The sequence below is a fragment of the Sinocyclocheilus rhinocerous genome, unplaced genomic scaffold, assembly GCF_001515625.1.
Source record: "Sinocyclocheilus rhinocerous isolate Xijiao unplaced genomic scaffold, SAMN03320098_v1.1 scaffold507, whole genome shotgun sequence".
NCBI classification, from domain to species: Eukaryota; Metazoa; Chordata; class Actinopteri; order Cypriniformes; family Cyprinidae; genus Sinocyclocheilus; species Sinocyclocheilus rhinocerous.
The window spans coordinates 1,002,397-1,026,509 of NW_015649561.1; the positions used below are offsets into that span (position 1 = coordinate 1,002,397).

General features: G+C 37.4%; 1 protein-coding gene across 1 annotated transcript in view; it reads right to left on the reverse strand.

Annotated features, from left to right (window-relative positions):
• Positions 1 to 24,113, reverse strand: part of LOC107710600 (dihydropyrimidine dehydrogenase [NADP(+)]) — a 135,298-nt gene that overhangs the window by 19,847 nt on the left and 91,338 nt on the right. Inside the window, exons 16-18 of the mRNA XM_016515412.1 lie at positions 19,699 to 19,819; positions 17,336 to 17,455; positions 6,329 to 6,471 (exon numbers count right to left, since the gene is read on the reverse strand). Coding sequence (XP_016370898.1) covers positions 6,329 to 6,471; positions 17,336 to 17,455; positions 19,699 to 19,819 — 384 coding nt within the window. The remainder of the gene's footprint in view (positions 1 to 6,328; positions 6,472 to 17,335; positions 17,456 to 19,698; positions 19,820 to 24,113) is intronic.

Genomic DNA, 24,113 nt, shown 5'->3' on the forward strand with positions numbered 1-24,113 from the left:
GGCAGCACACAAACATTTTTAAAAATGAAAAATTACATTCCGCCATGTAAATAGCGAACCCGCCATGGGGCGAGCGCAACTGGCTTTTAAAGGGGATGGGAGATGAGACTCTGATTGGTTTATTGCACATTACGCCCAAAAAACACCCATTACTCATTAAGAGAATAGGGACAACCCGTTTAGACCATGCGCCCGGGCGCGCCGACCGTTTTCCCGTCGTTAAACTAGCAAAAGTGGATTCGGACACGCCCTGAGTGCACCTGCGCCGTGCGCTTTAGACCATGCGCTTAGATCGTTAAAATAGGGCCCTATAGTTCGTTCTACTGTTTAAGAATAATAGCACCTATTCAGTTGTCTCCTTATTAATTCACTGTTTCTGAACATTAAATATGTAAATGTTGACATTCATTACTGTTCAAAAGTTTGGGTCAGTATGATTATTTTTTAAAGAACTTTTATTTAGCACGATTGCGCAAACAATTTCTATTTCAAATAAATTCTGGTCAATCCTGAACAAAAATGTATCAAAGTTTGCATAAAAATATTCAGCAGCACAACTGTTGTCAACAATGATAACAAGAAATGTTTCTGGAGCACCAAATCTGTATATTAGAATGCTTTCTGAAGGATCATGTGACACTGAAGACTGGCGTAATGGCTGCTGAAAATTCAGCTTTGCCATCATAAATTACATTTTAAAATAATAAAACAGAAAACAGTCATTTTAAATTGTAATAACAATGTCAATGTTGTTACTTGTATTCTAATCAAGTAAATGTAACCTTGGTGAGCATAAGAGACTTTCAAAAGCATTACATTTTACCAACCCCAAATTTTAAAACTGTAGTATATATCTCCCTGACATCAGTTGTAGAAGTTTAGAATGAGTCAATTTTGCAGCTTATAGATTCAATAAATGGTCTTTTTGGACTTGGGAGGAAGTTTTGAAAGTCACAGTGTTTTCATCATACATTTTTTTCTCTCAAAATATCAAGTTTTACTCATGATATGACCCCTTCAATAATGAGATGAAGTCTGCCAGACAATCTCAAGTTTAACAGACACAAAGGCTATCCTAGATTCATCTTCTCCACCATAGAGAGGCTGTTTAACCCCTCACCTCAAATATCATCTAACCGTTTCCCAATGGACAAGTGCAGTTTGCAGTATTCTTCACTGATAAAATCCGCTACCATCAGTCAAACCATAGCTGGCACTTCTCCTTTTGGAGTGGTTTCTAGCTCTCCATCTACTGCTATAGAAAGTAATATGTCCATTTTCCTAGTCATCAGCCTTAATAAACTCACCCAGGTCACATCACTTATGAATTCTTTAAAAGTCTTTTTTGACCCATTACACGCTAACTTGCTCGAAACAGTTTTAAACTCCTAATTACTGGACATCCTGAACATTGTTAATCAGTTCCTCCAGCAAGTATTTCACCACATAGTTTAAAGACAGCAATTGTTAGGCCTCTGGTGAAGCAAAGTGATCCTGATTCTCCTCCAATCTTCCATTTCAAAATAATTGAAAACATAATATTCTTACTGCTCAATAACTGTCTCAACATTAATAATCCTAATGAGTTATTCCAGTCTGGCCTTACCATAGCCCTAACATTGCTCTTTTAACAGATCTGCAAGTTAATAAGGTAATCTGTCAATCCCAGATCTGTCTGATCTCAGTGCTGTCTTTAAAGGGGTCATATGATGCGATTTCAATTTTTCCTTTCTCTTTGGAGTGTTACAAGCTCTTGGTGCATAAAGAAGATCTGTAAAGTTGCAAAGACTAAAGTCTCAAATCCAAAGAGATATTCCTTATAAAAGTTAAAAGTCAGCGATCATAAGATTGTACTTGACTGACCGACCTATTAGTCTCAGTTCTAGATTAGTTTAGATCTTGCTTAAAGGCAGGGTATGTGATTTTTCAAAAACACTTTAGAAAACTGATTCGGGCCGAATCGCAAAACAAACTTGTAGCCAATCAGCAATAAGGGGCGTGTCTACTCGTGATGTGGAGGAGAGCGCGTTCAGTGCATGGGACGGACATTAGCCGAGCCGAGCGACAGAGAGATAGAGATAAAAAACTAAAGAGGAAAACGTCTGCGGAAGGATAAGGCAAGAAGTAGGACCCGTGTAAATATCGGATCAGCTTTCCAGCGCTGGAGAGAACTTAAGGAGCGGAGGCCTGCGATCGGACGCCGAGGTTGCTTTGTTTCTTCTCAATAGGTGAGTAACAACGTGTGTCTACAACAGCTAAAGTCTGCCTACACTGGACGCGATCAAACGACCGTTGAAAACCATTTGAAATGTGTGTCAGCACGTCATAAATAGAACCCGGCAGCAGTTTTCTGTCGGGGATTTGTTGTGCCGCGCCGCTCACGTCCGTAGACATGGTGTAACATTGGTTTTGCTTTGTTTCACAGAACTAATCGTTGCCTGGGTTGCGTACGTATGTGTGGGGCGGAGCTATCAAAATAGGGGCAAGACCCTTTTGGGGTAGGGGCGTGTTTGTTTTGGTGATTTCAAATATCAGCATTGGCTACCAGAAATCACTTACTCTGCCTTTAAGTGACAATAAATACTATGCTGCACTGGGTGCACACAACACCAGACAACTTGTGGTATTCCACATGGCTCAGTTACAAATCCTTTATTATTTAAACATTATGTGCCTCTATTAGCTGGTCAATATCCATATCCATCATCAGTATGTAAATGATTACAACTTTTTTTTTTTTACTTGCACCAGATGCCCACAAACCAATTAGCAGACTTCTGGACTACATCTAAAGATTGCAACTAGAGACTCTTTAAAAGTAAATACAGTTTTTATTGTGCCATATATAAACTAATTGTCTCTGAATGTTAAAAAAATTAGGAATCGTGATTGACAAATATGCAATTTTTTTAAAATGATACTAACAATGCTTTAAAACAGCATATTATCACTTTCACAACATCTCTAAGCTATGTGAATTATTTTCCCAACTCACAGTTAGAATCTCATTCACGCCTTTGTCACATCAAGACTTCACTATTGCTGTAGTGTTTTGGCTGCCCTGTCTAAGAGATGTCTAACAAATCATGTGAATGGATTAATTTTATTTAATTAATTTTATAATAAACAGTGCAATATTCCTTGACACATATTGTCCATCACGCCACATCACTCCAGCATATAAATCTATTTACTACTACTTGAGTTAATTTCAAGATATTTTAACTTTGTCTTTACCAGTAAGCTCCAAAGCTGGAATTTAAAACCTGACATGCAGTTACATGCAGTTTCCAGTTTACATTTCTCTTGGTGTTTGCAATTTATTTCCATATATTTCTATCTGCACATTCTATTTTCTTCTATTTTCTTTAATTAGTGCATGAATGCATTTATGTACACATTCAAAAGTTTGGGGTCTGTAAGATTTTTTTCTGTTTTTAAATATCTCTTATACTCACCAAGGTTGCATTTATTTGATCAAAATTACAGTAAAACATATATTGTGAAATATTATTACAATTCAGATTGATTGTTTTCTTTTTTCATATATTTTAAAATGTAATTTCTTTCTGTGGTGGCAAAGTTTAATTTTTGGCAGCCATTACTTTACATCTTCAGTGTCACATGATCCTTCAAAAAAATCATTAAAGTCGGCATGAAACGGAAGTTGCGGTAGTCTTTTCTTCCCTATTTATATATCCGAGTGACAAGCTTTCTGACCAATCATAATGCAGAATCCGCCATTTTGTCTGACAAACAAACCAGACAGGATTAACATCAGTGGACTATGGCATCTTGACATCTTTCCGCAGTTGAGGCACCATATCTGTACATTCATGTTTATTTTGTGCTATAACGAGTAGTAAAGAGGAAGAGATCATCGGTTTACATGCCGCCTGAACTGAGGCAATTGCATTCTTACGCCACACATCATCACGCAGTGAAAAATACATCACGGAGCAAAAGACACTGACAACGTGCGGTCAGACAGAGACAGAGCAGGTTACTTTTGGCATGAAACAGTCTTAGCTTTCAAATTTTGTCATTTTAAAAAATAAATTCAACCAATAAATACCATTTTGTGGCTCGTTAATGTGACAGATCGCTGTAGCGCCTCAGTTCTAGCAGTTTAAACGTGAATTGATCTCTTCCTGCTAGTTATAGAATAAAGTAAACATAACTGAACATCAAAAGGTATGTTGTCTCAACCGTGGAAAGACGTCAATACACCATTTTCAAGTTCGACTCTACTGACGTTAACTCTCCTATATGGTGTGTTTGTCAGATAAAATGGCGGATTTGGCATTATGATTGATAAGATCACCTGTCAATCAAACTCCTAGTAAACGGTGCTAAAATGCCTGGCCATTGGACAGTCAGCATAGTCCAACCCATTTTCCGAGTTTTACATCATGAAGAGAACAGATGTTGAGAGGGGAAAGGAAGGTTAATGTGCTTGATTAAAGATTACCCGTGCAAATGAATTAAAAAAATTAAAATGATGTGCATGGATACATCATTTATAATAAATACTGCAACACTGTAAAAAAATAGAATTGTAATTTTTTATTTCATGATGACTTTAGAATATGTTGATTTTGTGCTCAATAATCATTTCCTATTAATATCAATGTTAAAAACAGTTGTGCTGCTTAATATTTCTGTGGAAATCTTAATGCACTTTTTTTAGGATTCTTTGATGAATAGAAAACAGCATTTATGTGAAATAGAAATATTTTTTGACAGTGTCTTTACTGTCACTTTACTGTTCATCAATTTAATGCCTTCTTGTTCAATAAAGGTAATGATTTCTTTAAAAAAAAATCTTACTGACCTAAACCTTTGAACAGCAGTGTACATATCCAATTGCTTTTAAAGGGGGGTTTAAAGGAGCCTTTAATATGCTGTTTTTAGGCAACATGCCTTTTGATATTTTTGTCTTTTATTCATTTGTTTTTTATTTTGTATGATAAAAAACAGAAAAGTGGCTTTAAAATGAATTAGATGAAAAGTGGCTTTCAGATGAAAGTAGTTGTGTTAATAGAGCAGCTCTGTTTTCAGTTGTCATTAGGCAGGTAAACCCTAGAATTCATTTTTCTAGAGTCACCCTGGAAAACATGCCGAAGTGCACCTCAAATTATTATAATAAACACATGTCTATACATAACTTCCTAATCTGGATTTTGGTGAATTCTTGATAGGTTTAACATAGTTTTAGAGTACCGATGAAGTAAGAACAATGCCATAACAATTCTCTACAAATGGTAACAATGCCATAACAATTGTATTAATGTAGTTATTTTATTTATTTAATTATTTTTTGAAAGTGTATTAATTTAAATTATTATTACAAATTACAAATGCCATTTAATGTTAAAAAGGATAAAAATAAGACTTTTAAAATTGGAAACTTAAAATGCAGTATGTCAGCAAATACTGACATATGACATATTTAATTGTGAGTAAAAGATAAAATAGAATGAGATGATAAAATTCCATATCGTTTTGATCGTCATGAGTACCGTAGAGGAATATATGTGTACCAAGCTTCATAAACACTGTTTGCAGAAGTGTTCGAAATAACACTCTTATTTACTTACTATCACATGTGTTGTTTGTCTTGAGTCTGTGAGAAGTTAACATTGTTCGCCAGAGCAGCTCATTGGACTAATCTAATTCAAGCAGGAGATGGAGCTACGATGTGTTCCTGTAACCAGCTGGTGACACTGATTCAACTGTAGTGTAGTGAGGAGTTGGCTAGTTTACAATTTCTCCTATTACTACAAGCCAGTACTCTGCTATTACATGTGGGTGTGATTAAAATATTTTAATTCCAGTCTTTATCCCCCCAGAACTCCCAGGCACTTGTGAAATGTTATTTCTGCACATAATGAGAGTGTTTTGATTTATTTATTTATAAAAGAGATTTCGGAGGCTGTGGCATCATGTTGAGATAATGGGTTTATTTGCACTAACAACTTGTTCAGAGCCATGTTGTAAATTGCAGTTTGCTTTGAGATTGTTGTTGCTCCTCGGCTGTAGCAGTTCTGTTTGAGTGTAGCCATTAGTAGACTCCTTATTAAGGACTGATTAGAACAGACTACTTAATATATATGTTTAAACCCAGACTTTAAGCTTGCATATTGTATAAAAACAAAACGAATAAATTTTTTACCCAAGCTGTGGTCCTACAAATGGGGACATTATTAGGCTGAGGGGCAGTACAGACGTGATTAAAGGTCTATACTGGTAAACAAAAGGTTGTCGGTTCAAATCCTACAGTCACTGGTGAAGTTGATGGTAGTTGGTGATGAATGTAAGTGGTTACCTGCAGAACAGATGCTCCAGCATGGAGGAACTGCAATCCAGACTCTGCCGAGTCAATACCACCGGTAGCCAAGATCGGGAAGCCAGGAAGAGCTTTCGCTATAGCTGACACTGCACGCAGAGCTATGGGGCGGATTGCATTACCTATCCAAATACAGGAGGGAAATCATTATTAAATGTAAAACAATAATTATATAAAATCAGTTCATACAGATTACAAATCCAACTTGTGATCAGAGAGCATACCTTATACATAGACTACTATTCACATATTTGGGGTTATTAAGAAATTAATACTTTTATTCGGCAAGGATACATTAAATTTTTTAAAAGGGACAGTGAAGACATTTCTATCATGACAACTTTCTGAGGGTTTAGCATGGCAATGTACATGACAATATTAATGTGTTTGGTCTTGGCGGAATAGATCTGCTACGCTGTTGCTGCTGTGGCAGAGCAAGTACCGAGACTTGCTACTGCCAATACATCCATAACATGCTGCTGTGAGCATGTATGTAAGACTGCTGCTGCACATATAACATATGAAATAACCCCCATTTATAGCATACATGAATCACCCCGTAGCAGATCTATACAGGTGGAGCTGGGGAAGGTGGAGTATTTCTGAAGCGCGCTGCAACTGCTACAGCAAGCACTAGACACGTATTTGAATGTTGAGCAGCAAGCTCATTGGCTGCTTATACAGAAGAACCAAATAGCTGCGCCATGTGATGATGTCATTATGTCAGACTGAGTTAGACCTATTGGACTGCACCATCAAGAGTTTCTTCAATTTCAATCTTCAATTCTTCTATCAATTCTTCAATTCTTCAATTAATCCTAAAAAATATTTCCACAAAAATATTAAGGAGCTGTTCAACATTTATCATGATAAAAGATGCTTCTTAAGCACCAAAATGAAAGCATTTTACGACATCATACGCATACTAGTAAAGCAAAAGCTGTTCAGAAGATAAACATCTTCATTTTGTTGCCTCATAAGATACCTGTTTTGTCAAATTCTAATTAAATCTCTGTGACCCAAGAAGGGAGCTATGTGAAAAAAATAAATTACAAACTATTATTTTATTACTGAAAAGTATCAATAAATGGTTTAATATAATTCCAATTGACTATATTACTCAATGTTTTAATGTATTTTTATGCATAATAGAGTACTGCACTGTTTGGTTAGCAACATGCTAATGTCAGCATCTTCTGAAATCAATGCTACATTGATGTACTTTTGTATTTCAACCCATAAATTAGCATCACCCTGGTTCCCCCTTGAAAAAATACAAGATGTTTCCATTCTAACGTTTTGTTTATTAAGATAATATTCACAAATTACCACAAATTTTATGAATTTTAAATCCTAAATACAATCTTCAAAAGAAAAAAGAAACTAAAGTTAAAAAATATGAACAAACTACACCACAACTTTAACATCACCACTTCTGACAACTGCTTTGATCTTTATTTAATATGTAAAAGTTGGTAAGTTTTAGTTAAAATAGTTTGCATGAGAGCAAGTGTAAAGGCAACAAGGCTGTAAAAGTGGACTAGTACATACAGTGGGTACGGAAAGTATTCAGACCCCCTTAAATGTTTCACTCTTTGTTATATTGCAGCCATTTGCTAAAATCATTTAAGTTAATTTTTTTTCCTCATTAATGTACACACAGCACCCCATATTGACAGAAAAACACAGAATTGTTGACATTTTTGCAGATTTATTAAAAAAAGAAAAACTGAAATATCACAAGTCCTTAAGGGGGTCTGAATACTTTCCGTACCCACTGTATACCTAAAGAGATATGGTGATGTTGAAAAAATATGAGATGGGAGTAAAAATTAAATTTCAATGCTTTTGCTTTCACTTGCAAAACTTTGCATTGTCTTGCAAAAGTATCATGTTGCCCTGAAGAACTTTGCGCTCGCTCGCAAAACATTTGTGTTCTCTTGCAAAACTGTTGCGAACGTTTCTAGGGGGACCAAAAAAGTTTTTCTGTGGGGCTCTGTAGATTATTTAATAGTTTACCTGTTTGGCATGATGATGTTTAATGTCCCAGACAACCAGTCCCATTTAGCTAAACACACTTTTCAAAACACCTGAAAGCTTAAAAAATCATGAGTGGGAATTACAAATTTATTTTTGTAGTAAAATTAAAACATGACAGTATCATGAGTTTGTGTTAAACACAGACCTTATTTCAGGCATTTAACCAAAAACACTATTGTCTTCAGAATGATGGAATTGGTACTGCAAATATGCTTGTTTTGGGTTTTTTAGTACTGATTCCTGCAGTGCTCTATTGTAAGTTGAGTCTCCAGAGTGGAGTCCTGGTTGTGTGGCATGTAGAGCTATGTAGAGTGTTTCATAACAGTCACTTACAATGTTCCATATTGGTTTGGCTGCAGCCTTAAAGCAATCAGCGGACAGTGAGGCAGCTCACTGGGTTTGGGATCAGAACGACTGTGTCTACAGGTATCTGGGTTCACCTATGCAGCAGTACAACCCTCCCCGTGCCTTTCTCTCTTCATCTCTGAGGATGGCAGGATTCCCTAATGAAAGCCGAGCGGCTTTCTGATCAGCCAGACAGATGGAAGTGTTTATCACATTACATTTAACCTCATTTTCCCAGCAGGTTCCCATTCATTGATCACAGCCGTACGTTTGTCCATTTAGACTAAATTAAGCTTACACTCCATTGTGGCTAGTTTGGAATTTGGTCTGTAGGTATTGATATATTTCCCAGAAAATAAGAGAAGTAACAGGTTTGAAGGTTGAACTAAATTACATTTACAGACACAAAATTAGCTACTTTTTATGCTAGGTTAGCTTTATTACATAATATTTATTTAAATAAAGGAAAAAAAAACATAAGAAGAGAACATGCTTAAATGTTTCACATTAAATGGGAAAATGCACTTACAATTTTAATAAAGTACCCATACATACTAACTTCATATAATTTCTCAGCACTTTTTACGCGCTTGCTATAGTGAGTGCAACTGTGAAAGCACAAAAACCTATGGTTACTGAGGCTTTTGCTTTGAACCTACTTTTCCTAGTCCTTTTCCTTTTCCTCTTTTTTCTGTAGGCTGCTTGTGTTCAGCAGTATCACACTTGTGCTTTACAGACAGCACAGTCTGTGCTTCGAACAGAGACGGTCCTGGACTCGCCAGCGCTCTGTATCTTTCATCAATACCTCATTACTCTAAGCAGGTCCTATCACAGCTTCCAATGTGAGCGAGCACAGCTCCGGACGAGCACCATCTTCAGTCTGGTCCCGTGCTGAGGTGATTGACAGCTCAGTGAGGCCATCGGTGGCATCTGTTAGCGTGAGGCGTCCGCTACCAATGCCAGACTCTCTGATTAATAATTCCAAACACAGCGCGAGATGGAGCGTGGGGTCTCTGCATCCTCTACGATTTCTATCTTCACCCGAATATGTTGTGCCACAAAAAGACCCGGCTAGATAACAAAAGCAAATAAGAGACGGGAATGACGGTGCAGCTCTCTGTTAATTATGCCTGCCGATGCTGCCAGGGTGTCTGGGGAACATGGTTTTCATGCACAATGAAAGAGATGCAATAATATATCTGTGACAGCAGACTAGCCGGTCAGCATGACCAATCATTAAAACACATATCAAATGAGGAGCACGCTGCCAGCTAAATGAAATCACAGTGGGAGGCCCAACCAGGGGAAAAATAAAGTGACCATATGATCTAGACTAGAGGTCAGCAATTACCAGACCGCGGCCTGGATCCGTACCCCATATTGGCTCCATCCGGACTGCAAATCATTTCTCATAAATTAATATAATCGTAAACATAGCAATGTTTTTCTCTACACACAAAATTTTCAGTCATCACTACACAGCAAAGATGACACAGAAGCAGTATACACAGACTATATAATAGCAAATTTATATATACAATAATTACAATGGCAGAAAAAAATCGTAATAATGAATCAAAAACCGTACTCTGTGAACCGTACGAATATATTACAGATTTTTTTTTCACATAGTGTGTCAAACCATCAAGAAAGGGATAGTGTGCCCAAAAATGAAAATTTTTCATTGCTCATGTTGTTCTAAATCATAAAACTTTCGTTCATCTTCGGAACACAAATGAAGATTTAATTAAACCTGAGAGATTTCTGTTACTCTGTTGAAAGCCTATTGCAGAAAAACTTTGACGTGTCAAAAAGTTTATAAAGAGGTCATAAATAGAGTGGTTTAATCCAAAAAATTGCTTTGTGATGAACATATTTAATTTCTGCTTTTACTCATATATAAACTTTGATCAGCGCACACACATAGAGCTCATCAAATATGGTAAACAGAAGCTCAAATGTGCTTGCTTAACACACAAGAAACAATGAGGTTTGTTCTCACATGTCAACTTTATATGGCTGATCTGCTTGAAAGTTTTGGTGTAATGGAATTTTAATGGAGGGCCAGAAATCTCTCAAGTTTAATTAAAAATATCTTCATTTGTGTCTCGTAGATGAACAAAAGTCTCGGGTTTGGAACCCAGCACATACAGACTATATTTATCTAATTATTTAATTAAATTGCAGCCTTCTGCATTGCTGTAACATCACAAGAAAGACAATCATAATACTGACTTTATTTCAACTAATTGTCCAGTGTTAACGTTTTTTTTTTCTTCCACCTGCAGACCACTAGGAACGTTCGTGGACTACAGCTTGAGAAGCTCTGCTCTGTACATCTTGAGAGACTATCAAGGTTTTTTTTCCCACCTGCAGACCACTAGGAATGTTCGTGGATTTCGCCGGCGCGGCTCAGAACTTCACTTCCACCGTTTGATGGCTTGAGACAGCTTCTTTTTTAGCAGCACTCCGGCATGCTAAACGATCTTCATAACCCACACTATTCCCAAATTGGGGAGATAAATTCAATCACGGCACATATTTTTTTTTGCATCCCCATGCTGCATGGTTAATTATGTACATATGGGCGCTTCCCTAAGCCTCTGGCATTTCCTGCCGCCCTCACTTTTTCTCTGCTCTTCCACCTGTTGGCTGAATGGATGGCACGTCAGGTAGAATTTGTCATCTCTGCTCTGTTCTGACAACCTAATATCATAAGAAGACATCACTCGGCTCGCAATGAAAGCCATTTGGGTGTGATTTAGAGATGGGGGTTCAGCTCAGAACAGTTTAAGTCGAGAGGCTAGAGCTCTGAACACATCACTCTTAAATGTCTGAGTGAGTCAAATACATATGGAGGTAATAATGTTCAAGTAAGACATCTGCTACAACTCATCCGGCAATGGGCTATTGTACTGTGAGTGATGTCACAATCGCATTAATATGGACAGGACTTGTGCAACAAAGGTTGAGAGCCATCAAAGCACTTGTCAGCCGATGGCAGCCAACACAGATAATGTTGTCAGGCAGCACACTTCCACTCAAGAAAAGCTTCAGTCCTGTGATACTGTTGTGATGTTATTGTTGCACTGGCTCTGTCCTTCCCTGTGCTTTGTTCTTGTTTTTCACGCCGGCCGCGCTGACAGCTCCTGTTGCTCTGACAACCCCAACATGTCCTTGTCAAACAGGGTCGCTCACGCCTGTTTGTCACCAGTACCTGTGGTGAAGTTGTCGGCACAAGTTCACTGCATGTCAACAGCAGCACAGCCAGGCAAATGCTAGACTTAGCTCAGGCGATCTAATATTGTCTCTTGAGCAGGGGTTTTAAGTACTTGAGTAACTGTACTTCATCACTACATTGGTACTTCACTCAAACAACACTGCAACAGAATACCTGTAGTTTTATTTAATTACAGTACATTCTTAATGAAAAATTTCATTTAGTGTACTGTATTTCACTGGTCATGACAAATTTATACTCTATATGTTTGTCTTATTGAGCTAACAATCAAATCACCTTTTCTTGTGAATTTTACCTAAAACTGAAAATTAAATGTATTTCAATGCGAAAATGCTTAATTGTCATGAATTGGCTACTGTGGAGGAACGAGGAGACACAGGAGTAAATTCAAAACACAGTCTTTAATCTTCTAGTTTGGGGAAATACAGGGCAGGCAGGCACACACGTAGCACAAGGACGAACAATTCTGGACAACGGAGACTCGCATAGGCTGGAACTCAAATAGGGCAGATAACGAGGGGCAGACAGGTGAGGAGGATAACTAATATTAAGACACACCTGGAATCAAATTGGAAACACTCAGGGAGCAGGAACAGGAAGATAACCAAAAAAGGGCATAATGACACAAGAGGGAAAACAAGGAACACATGGGGAGGAAAACAACAAAACGGGAACACAAGTCTGAGATTAATAACATCCTGATGAAGAGATGTCTCTTTGTTCACAGCAACACAGAGTATTTTATGTAATTTATTTTAAAAAATTGTTAAAACTGTAACCATGTTGAAAACAAACTTGACAGTCACTGGTAAGTTTATAAACTATATTCAAGTGTTACACTATACAATCAAATGTCAAAGTGACTTATAGATAAATAGATTTTATTTTCTAAATACATGTTTATGTGCTTTTTTTGTGCAATTTTGTAATAATAATTTTTGGTAATTGTTTATTACAACTTTTTAAGTGTCATATCTTAATCTCTTAATCTTCCAGTGAAACAACAGGCTTGGTGGGTATGCCAGACTTCTAAAATCATTGTCCAATCTTTCCATAAACAGGGTTAAAAATAGGGTCATACATTCTTAGAAATATTTTATTTAAATTTAAACATCACAAGAAAGACAATCATAATACTGACTTTATTTCAACTAATTGTCCAGTGTTAACGTTTTTTTTTTCTTCCACCTGCAGACCACTAGGAACGTTCGTGGACTACAGCTTGAGAAGCTCTGCTCTGTACATCTTGAGAAGCTATCGAGGTTTTTTTTCCACCTGCAGACCACTAGGAACGTTCGTGGACTACAGCTTGAGAAGCTCTGCTCTGTACATCTTGAGTGACTATCGAGGGTTATTTTTTTCCCCCTGCAGACCACTAGGAACGTTCGTGGACTACAGCTTGAGAAGCTCTGCTCTGTACTGTACATCTTGAGAGACTGTCGATGGTTTATGACCTCTAACTTTCACAAGGTATTGTTAATGTCAATCAGAGAATTTACGATAAATTCTAGGCGATACTAGACCATATTTGGTTTTTCATCCCATTCCCCTAAAAATCAGTGATTTGCTTTCAAATATGTTCAGCTTACACACACTCCACTGTCCTATTGCTCATCGACAGCTCTCTGTTACAGTGAAATCACAAAATATAATGCTTCTTTATAATCGCTTCTCGGCCTTTTGGCTCAGATCAAGTGTAGTCTGGAGCCGGGGCTTGCTCCGTCCACTCCACTCCACGCATCGGCCTGGTATTGCAGTGTCGCCAGGAACGGTGTGCTTCCCCTTTTTGGGGATTGTCGCTTAGGGGAAGTCGTGGCCTAATGGTTAGAGAGTCGGACTCATAACCCAAAGGTTAAGTGAGTTAAGTCACTCACTTAAATGTAATCCTACATAACCTGATATTCAGTTGACTTTTAATATAGTACTATTAACATGTATACTGTATACTATTAGAACTATACATGGAACCCTCTTATTTGATTCATGACTATAATATTAGACGTTAAGATTAACAACCGAGACTAAACTATTATATTTAACCAACTGTGAACACTCGATAACATTCCTGATGTAAAAAAATATATATAAATATATTTTTGTCATTGAAACAATTGAGTGGTTACATAATACATTTCAGTAAGTGATCTTTTAACATACTTTCTGATTTTTAGTCATGTTTATTTTATTTTGTACTATAACTTGTATTAAAAAGGAAGAGATGAATTGTGCTGCTGCTTTAACTGAGGTGGCTAAAGCAAGCTGTCGCCTCATTTAATAGCGTCAAACAGCATTTATGGTTTGAATTTTGTGAGGAAGTGGACATTATTTGAGAGCTGAAACTTTGTTTCTTATCAGAAGTAACAAAGCACAAAGCTCTTTTATTGAATAGGAGGTGCGCTACAAAAATGTTTGATAAAGGGAAAAATTGCGGATTTGGAAACCCTGGTTTGAACTACAGGTGACTCAAACAGAACTGCTCTATTTTTGGGCAGTGAGATTGAGATTAATGCATTATTGCATTAATTCAACAGCCCTAAATTCTACACAAGAGATGTTTTCTTCACACACAAGTTGCTGTTTCTTCCCACATGTTTTCTGCCTCCTTTTGATTGACAGAATATAAAATCGCCCCTAGTCACTGACTGTTTTTAAACAATTGGCCGATGGCTGATATCGATTATTGGCTGATACATCGGTGCATCCCTAACCCGACCTGGGGTGCGTTTCCCAAAATCATCGTTAGCTAACTATGGTCTTAGTTCCATTGAACTCTATTGGTAACGACAGAACTTGCGACCATAGTTGCTTTTGGGAAACGCACCCCTGTTTAAGTTATTATTTAGACCTTTGCATGGACGGAAACCTCTTCAATCTTACATCAATGGAAAATCCCTCATCTAGACTTTTAGAACATCTAGACTTAGAACAAATCTGAACACAGAAATGGGGGCAGGTAACGAAAAAACTACTTTTTATTAATCAACTAATGAGTTAGAATTAGACTAAAAGTTTAAAATAGCCTCTCTATCCCTATACTAAACATTAGTGGCTAATGCAAGAATGTAGTACAAAAACTGTGATTAAAAAGTTTTGAGGAAAAAAAAACATGTCACAGAAAAGATTGATTTCCTCCACACTTAGAGTTTATGCCACTTGCCACATAAATCAAAGCACCTTAAACCTGGCCACTGCTGCTGAGTTAAACATTAAATTACTGAATACATTAGAGAATCAAGCCAGCTCCACCGAGAGCTCAGGGCGGCACACATTTATGTGCCCCTGGATGCTCTGCAGATGGTTTTATGCTCTGGATATGGGCTTCTGAAACAAAAAGTCTGAAGAGAGCTACTGTCCTGGGAGCAGATAAAATATGTGGGGCCGCACAGGCCCTTTAGGGTCCCGCTGATCAATAGGTTGGTCTCGGGCAGAGTCTTAGACCATTGCCGCAAGACTGGGTCCCATGGGAAAGCTGCACGGTGAGGCCCATAATACTTTAAAAGTGAAAATATGACAGCCAGTCAGTTTTGCTTGCATAAAATAGAGCCTCAATAGTATGAGTATTAATTTTTAATGCAGGCCGTGTTTCTGACCCTGTCCTTGCCTCTGCAGACATTGTGGCAGCTCAGCTGAAGGGAAAAGGGAGAGGTGTGCTGAGGTGAAGCTTTAACACACTCAACTGTACACAGCTGAAACTATAAAGCACATACGTGAACCGTTTGCTGTTTAAAAGTTGTTTAAATGTCTGTGACCACAGAGATTGTTTTTATTAGTGGTAAGCGCACAGACACATATTGACATGTTCTTTCCGAACACTAATGAAAGCAATTTGTAAATGCGAACATGTGATTGTATAACCTGGGAGTTTAAAATGTGTGTGACAATACACACATTTGCAGTAATATATATTACACTATTACAAACGCTTTTTCTTAATTAGTATTGTCACGAATCCTGTTCATGGACTTCCGTTCACTTGCCACCAGAGGCCGCCCCCCCGTTATATATACACTCACACCACACATACTGTCACACATCACCCTGGACTACATTTCCCATGTTTCATTGCACTGATTACGCACTCACCTGCAACCAATCACACACACTTTAAATACGAGCCCCTAACCACTGTTCAGGGCCGAGTATTGTTTATGCATTTATGCTGTTTAGCGTAGTTACTTTACAGAGCCAGTTCCCTGTCCTTGTTTAAGTTTCTAGTTCTAGTTTCCATAGTCTAGTCAAAGTCTTGCCTTGCCTGTTTTCTCGTGTTCTGATCTTCTGCCTGTGTATCTTGGATTAACCCTTTGCCTTGCTGTTTCGGACTGTGTTTGCACCTCGCCTGGACTATTGCTCATGTTATTGGATTACCCCTCTTGTCAAGCCCTTTGGATTATGTTTGCCGTTGATCGACCTATGCCTGTTTATCGGATTACTCTTGTGTCTTGCCCTCAGTATACCTGTTGCCATTGTCTGACCCTCGCCTGTTTCTGACCATTCTATGAATAAAGCTTTGCAAATGGATCTGCACGTCTCTCATCCCTGTCGCCTCGTTACAAGTATATATCTTGTTTACAAGGAAAAAAATTTATCTTGTTTTTATGCTTAAAGCAAGGGGAAAAAAATTACCATTAATGTATGAAAAATAATTGTAGTAAGTATGATGTGATTAATTTAAGGGAATTTATGGATGGATTTTGGATGGATTTATGGATTTTTTTGGATATTTAAAAAATAAACACACTCACACACACGTATACATAATTTTTTTTCTGGAAAATATGATAAAAAAATATTAACTGACATTTGAAGTAAGACAATAATTAGAATCTTGAATTCAAGTTCATTTAAAAAAATAAAACAATTCTATAAATTGCATTTAAATTTTTAAATTTTATTTATTTCTTGCTTTAAGCGTAAGTCTCATTTATTAAAAAAAAAAATCAAAATTGAGTTGTATTTATGCTTAAAACAAGAAAAAAAACAATTTACCAGTAATGTATGAAAAACAATCTTATTAATTAAAATAATATTCAATTTATGTCTTAATATATCATTTTTTTTGTTTTTGTTTTAAGGATACTTTATTTTTATTGGAAAATAATCTAAAAATACTGATTGACAAAGTGATTTTTGCAGTGTACTTCAAGCTGGATTTATGTATTTTTACTATAAGCCTCCCACACTGAAGCTCCATTTCTAGAGAGCAGAGAGCATGCCCAGTACTTTCACACCTGATCAAGTCCATCTGTCTGTGCAGGCAGGACCTGACCAGAGCAAGCCCAGACATCTCAGCAGCCAGTGCGCCAGCCAACACCACACACACACACACACACACACACACACACACACACTCTCTCTCTTACCAGAAACGCCGCCGTATGTAGTTCTCGCGCCTCTGCCAATCCCAGGCCAGGGTGTGGCGTCGGCTTTGAGAGCCATCAGTCCAGATACAGTGTTGGTGGCTGTGACTCCATCTGCCCCACCTACAAACAACCACAGAGGTTCTTACAAAAGCCTGAAGCAGCCACACTGTGTTCATGAAATTACATTGAGACGTTGTTCCAGTAATATCAGAACATATAAATACAGTGCTATTGTTAATCCTGCCATAAAGATCATACCTTTAGCAGGTCCTTATTTATAAAATGCATGCATAATTACATTTTGATGCTAATTTGTATAGAAGTGATCCTATGTTAAGCAGGAACAAGTCAAGATTTATAGAAGTACAAAGTGACTTGAAAATGCCAAGTGACAAGCACTGGTATGCCAGTACATGCTAATTTCATTTTTAAATCATGTTTAGTTATGCATGTGTGAAGGAAATGAATAAATAACTGTTTACCTGTATGAGAATACTTTAGATGTGCTATTTAAAATGTAGTTTTGATCAATGTATGTGCATGTAAAGTATGTCAAAATATACTTTTTATTCACATATTTTTTTTATATCTGTATGTATCCATGAGGGTACAGACATACAAATATGTAGTCTTAATGTAATGTAAGACATCAAATGCAAATTTGGAGCCAGGAGGAAGCTTGTAACAAAATAGCATAAATCAATACTCAGCAAATCTTATATTAAAAAAAGGTTACCGGCTTATATTGTACAATTTATCCTTCACCTTCTTGACTTCTATTGTGAAGAACATGAATGAGAATGGATGATGGGGTTAATGACATAATGCAGTGTAATAAATGGCATGAGTGAGCAGAAGAGAAAGTCAGGAAAAAATTGCATGAAGAATATGCTGATTACCACGTAGGTGCATATACAATAGTTGTACATTGAAATGGCAAAAAAAAAAAAAAAAAACATCTCTTCCATCTATTCCTACACTTGACCCTCTTACACTAGCACTATCTATTCTATTTCTATTTTATCTACTTGTTTTCTTTTTATTTATTAAAAAAACTTGACCATCTAACACTTGCACTCTCTATTCTATTTCTTTTCTATGCATTCTCTATTCTTTTTCTATTCTTTCAACTTGTTTTCTTTTTATTTATTTATTTGTTTTCAAAAACTGACCCTCTAACACTTTCATTGTCTATTCTTTTTAAATTTTTCGACTTCTTTTTTTTATTATTTAAAATTACCCTGTAACACTACCGTTCTCTATTCTTTTTCTATTATGTGGCCCCACTTTATATTAAGTGGCCTTAACTACTATGTACTTACATCAAAAATTAAGTACAATGTACTTATTGTGTTCATATTCATATATGAATATATCCAGTTCATATATCCTATTTGTAAGTACATAGTTGTTAAGGCCACTTAATATAAAGTGGGTCCTCTTCTGTCTACTTGTTTCGTTTTTATATATTATAACGAAAAAAAAAGAAAAGAAAAAAAAACTTGATACGTGTACTGTGTTAAACTAACCAAGATTTGTAATAGCACTTACATATCATTGCTCTTTTGTTGGTTTTGATTGCTTCTATTGTCTTCACTTGTAAGTTGCTTTGGATAAAAGCATCAGCTAAATGACTAAATGTAATGTAAATGTACATCGAAAATATAAACAATAGAATCTTATTCAAAATGAAGTTTTCCTCCATCTGAAAATGGTGTGCACATAATAATAATAATGCCATCATATTGAAAATGTAATTTAAAAATGACTGATTAGGTTAATGAGTTGAATGTACAATACTGTTTAAAAGTTGAGGGTCAGTAAGATTATTATTATTATTATTATTATTATTATTATTATCATCATTATTATTATTATTATTATTTTATTTTATTTTTTAAAGAAATTAACAGTTATCCAGCAAGGATGCATTAAATTGATCAAAAGTGACAGTAAAAAAAAAGTTTCAAAGATTTCTATTTCAAATAAATGCTGTTATTTTGAACATTCTATTCATCCAACAATCCTGAAAAAAAAAGATACCATTGTTTCCACAAAAACTATTAAGCGACACAACTGTTCATTAATAAAAATATAAATAAATGTTTATTGAGCACTAAATCATATTATTAGAATGATTTTTGAAGGATCATGAGACACTAAAGACTGGAATAATGGCAGCTGAAAATTCAGCTTTTCCAGCATTGGAATAAATTACATTGAAACATACACACACACACACACACACACACGTTTAAGACCTCCCCATCATACTCAACATATTTTTTTAAATCACCTACAAATGCACTCAAAACGACTGTGTCTTCTGTCATATGTTTGTCTGTAGGTGAGGCTGCTCATACCGTCATACGCAGCTCTGGCGATGTCAATGATGTTGGTGACGTTGGGTGTGAGCTTGGCAAAGAAGGGGATGGTGGTGGCCTTTCTGACCCAGCGGCAGATGTTCCTCACCAGCTCGGGGTCCTAGAGTGATGGGGGATGTAAGTCAAGTCTCATTACATGGTTCTGTGGATTAAAGAAAGAAACTACTATTTAAGACTTGCTCTGACATTCGTTTTGGACATCCAGGAACTTCGAGCTGATAATTCAGGATCTCTGATGCCAAATCGAAAATGACAAAGGGCGAAAACTATACCATTTGAGGTGCATTTCTCATTCATTCACATTGTAGGGATTTCTAAATATGAACGGACACTGATATCAGCCATCACGAGGTTTGCTAATCACCCAGCACATGAGTCCAATATTCTATATTCTTTGTATCAAGGACTGAAAAGGTTCGTTCACAACATATAGAAACCCCGATGTCTTGTGACCACCAATGGATGGAACCATTATGTCCAAACCGGAAAAGGATGAGTAAATTAACTAGTGCCCTCAGGCCCGATCTAGACGTGACTAACACATGACTCCCATCACATCTGCTTCCTGAAACCCCAACGGACCCGCGTCCTTATGTTACAACAAAAGAAACAGAACCTTGCATGACGATTTTAAAAGACAAATCGTTTAAAAAGTAGTGAAAATGTATCCACTGCATGTGTTATGCCGTATATATATATATGTGTGTTGTGTTATTGAAACCATGATATTTTAATATGCCTTATAACTCGTTTTAGCAGACAAAGCATTTAATATGCATGTAAGAGATGTGAAGTTTAATATCGGGTGAAAGCTTGTCTTATTCGCCGAACATTGGTGTTAGTGAAACTTTTATATTATGTATCATTCTCTGGTGATAATACTTTATCAGAAATACGCCCCACGGAGCATGTGACTTGTGCATAAGAAAAAGGAACAACACAGGGCGTGGCGCTGGACGACCCTTGATTTAAAGTGTAAAAGAACAAATTTGGAATCAGTTCTAATCAGGTTGAATCAGGCTCTTCAGATCCTAGTCCTCTCAAAACCTGAATGAAATAATAATAATTAATTCCCTTATACACAATGAGTAAAAATCATTACAACATTCATCTGCCGGTCCATTTTAAAACAGCAAGGCTACCCTAAATATTCATCGAACACTGGCCACAGAGCACAGAGGCAATGTTCAAAATGTGTTTTCTCTCAATCTCTCTTCGTTTTTCCTCACTCACATACAGTCTCTCTCTTTTTACCGCCCACACACACACACACCAAGGACTCCAAATGGTTTAGCGATCCCCTCATGAACTCTCTCAGATGTAGCCAGCGAGGAAAACGCTGTTGTGTCTGAACATGTCGTCTGAAACACATCGATGCCGTCATGTTGCTTTTTCAGTTCTGCGGCTGCCTTTTCCCGCTCCCTTCCCCCAGCCTTCTCTTACGGCCGCTCATTCTGCCTCTCATCTCCCTCTCATTCAGTACGCAACAACAACAAAAAAAATCTATATTTCGTGTGCACCTTTCTGATAGGAATGTAGTCATTTTATGTATGTGTTCTCCAATGTTTGAATTATAACAAAGCTTCAGGGGACTCAATGCTCAAAGATCTGCTTTCCAGTACAGGAGAGACCAGGGCTAGTTGTCCCACGAGGAAAAGTGCTATATCTCAGTAACGAGAACGTTTTGATTCAAAAGTCCAGTTACACCAGTGTGTATCTCAAGCAGTTATTTTGTATGCTGGTTCAAATTAGAACCAAATGTACATTACCTTTTACTATTTATTTTTTTCATAATTGAAGAGACAAGTAACCCCAGTCTCCCCTGTAACTTCTATTCTTTTATATCCAGTATATACACTAAGTTTGGTGACAGTAAGATTTTTGTATGTTTTTATTTGGTAAAAAACATGACTGTATTTATTTGGTAAAAATACAGTAGAACCAGTAATATTGCAAAATATTATTACAATGTAAAATAACTGTTTTCTATTTGAATATATATTAAAATATATCAGCAAAGCTGAATTTTCAGCAGCCATTACTTCAGTCTACAGTGTCAGAAACCATTCTAATATGATTTGCTGCTCAAGAAACATTTCTTCTTTTTTTTTATCAATTTTAAAAACAGTTGAGCTGCTTAATATTTTTTTGGGAAATGGTGTTGATTTTTTTTTGTGGTTCTTTTATAAATAGAAAGTACAAAAGAACAGCATTTATTTGAATTAGAATCTTTTGTCTTTTGATCAGTTTAACTTAACCTTGCTGAATAAAACTTAAAAAAATACAATAAATAAATAAATAAAATTACTGACACCAAAATTTTGATTGATAATTAATATATATAATCTGTTTTTCCAATATCACAATTGAAATAAAATGGTAACTATGGTAAACAAGATCTGTTTTTACTCCACGCTATACTACACATATCTGCCACAGATATACAGCATTGCAACTGGCTATTGTCATTGTAAATTTCTTTTAAATCAATATCAATCTGACATTATGGAGGTGATGACCTGTTGTAAAAAAATGTATATGACACTTCGAGGGATGGTTGGCTTGCCACCCTCTCAGCCTGATTGTAGAGATAACTAGAGGGGTTATGACTGAAAATAAGGAGTATTGGGCTCCTCTAAACTCCTTGTAATTCGAACACTAGTTCTCCTTTAAGCAGGCAGAAATGTGAGTGCAACAAGTCAGATCTGCATTTAACATCCTGCATTTTAGTCACAAAAATAAAACATTGAATCAGATACAGCTCGAGTCCCTCAGAACTTTTAAACGAAGGAAAATAACCTATCTCTCGTAACATCTGGAGCAGAATAAAGTGTGTTTTATAGCAAAGCCGTATCTCCTCCTCTGTTGGTGCTGTGGTTCTGGAGAGCAACGTGATGGCAGCCCTCCAAATCACTGGCATTCATAATGAATGAGATTTGAATGGCGCGCATCTTGAGAGTAGCGCAAACTGTCATAACTCAGAGATACGGCTGAGATGTGCCAAATGGAAATGTGATGTGCCTCTGTCGTACCAGGCTTCGGGCTCCTCAGACATCTGTTGCAAATGCGATGCTTCGGGGCATTTCTGTTTTCCTCTGAATATGAGCGTGTTTGTTCATAGCATGTGTGGGCCCATAAAACATCTCTTTTTTTATGTTTTTTTCTTTCCTTTTTTCGGCGGAAAAGTGTCAGAGTGAGTGAAAGGAAAGGGATGAGCACAAAGCAGCAAACAAAGAGATAGAAATGAGGCGCTTTTGAGGAAAAGCCCTATTGTCTAACTTGTTGTAGCTCATCCCGTTTGATTGAAACGCAGCCTCTGTGCCACGCTCTGTAATCGCTGCGCGAGAAACTTTATTGTGGCTCTTACCCTCGAGCTATTGTTTCTGTCTTGAGATTTTGCCGCCTAAACACAGGAAACCGGTGGACGCTGACATGACATGAGAAACTCCAATGCTTTTCAAGGTGGAGATCTTCAGTCTGAACGAGTTTCTTTTGTGCTGAGGAACATGAGGGGATGATATGTGGTGCATTGGAGGAAAATAGCCACCAGTATGGGCCGTGGGAGGGATGTGGGCAGCGAGCATTTATAACAAGGCTGGAAAACCACACACACACTAAATCTTGTCAGAGGGTAGCAACCAGAATGTTCTCCGGTCTACAGAGAGAAGCTAGAAAAACCCAAAAGACAGAGGGAAAACTGTGCAAGCTGTCGGTGGAGATGGGACCCGGGTGCCCCGAGGAATGAAATGCTTGAGTGAGGAGAAAAAAACGCCACCTTTAGGCTCGCAGAAGAGATTGAGAGCACATTAAGATTTCCAGGAGCATAATGGAGGCTGGCCAGCAGATGTCTGCGAGCGCAAGTGTGTGTGCGTGTCCATCTGTGCGTAGGTCACCGGTGGCGAGGCTAAAACATAGTGGCTAACAGCAGGGAGCGTGGTCAAGGGAAGGTAGAAAAGCATTAGCGGAGCGCTAGGGCCAGAGGCAGGTGCCTGGCCCTGAAACAGATGCTGCTTGTAAGAACTTAATGTCCTCACAGAGGGGAGCTCAGCGGCGCTGGGAAGGCCTATGACAGCTTATTAAAGGCCTCTGGCTGACAAGTGTTTGTAAGCTTGGCTTTCAAGGCTCCGAGCTCAGGGCTCATGCTTCGCCAGTGATATGAATGCAGGAAGAGAGGCACCTTGGCAAGACGTGTCTGAAACCCTTTCCCTCGAAATCCTGGAAGAACAGGTCCCGGCGAGGTTTGGGACACTTATGAGACGCATCAATCTCATGAGTAGAGGGCATTGAGACAGAGTATGAGATCGCTCACTGCGCACACACACTCTGGTCAGACTCTGAAACAAGGGCTGATACACATGAAGGCGCAGTGGAAGATCAATGAATATGTTACACTT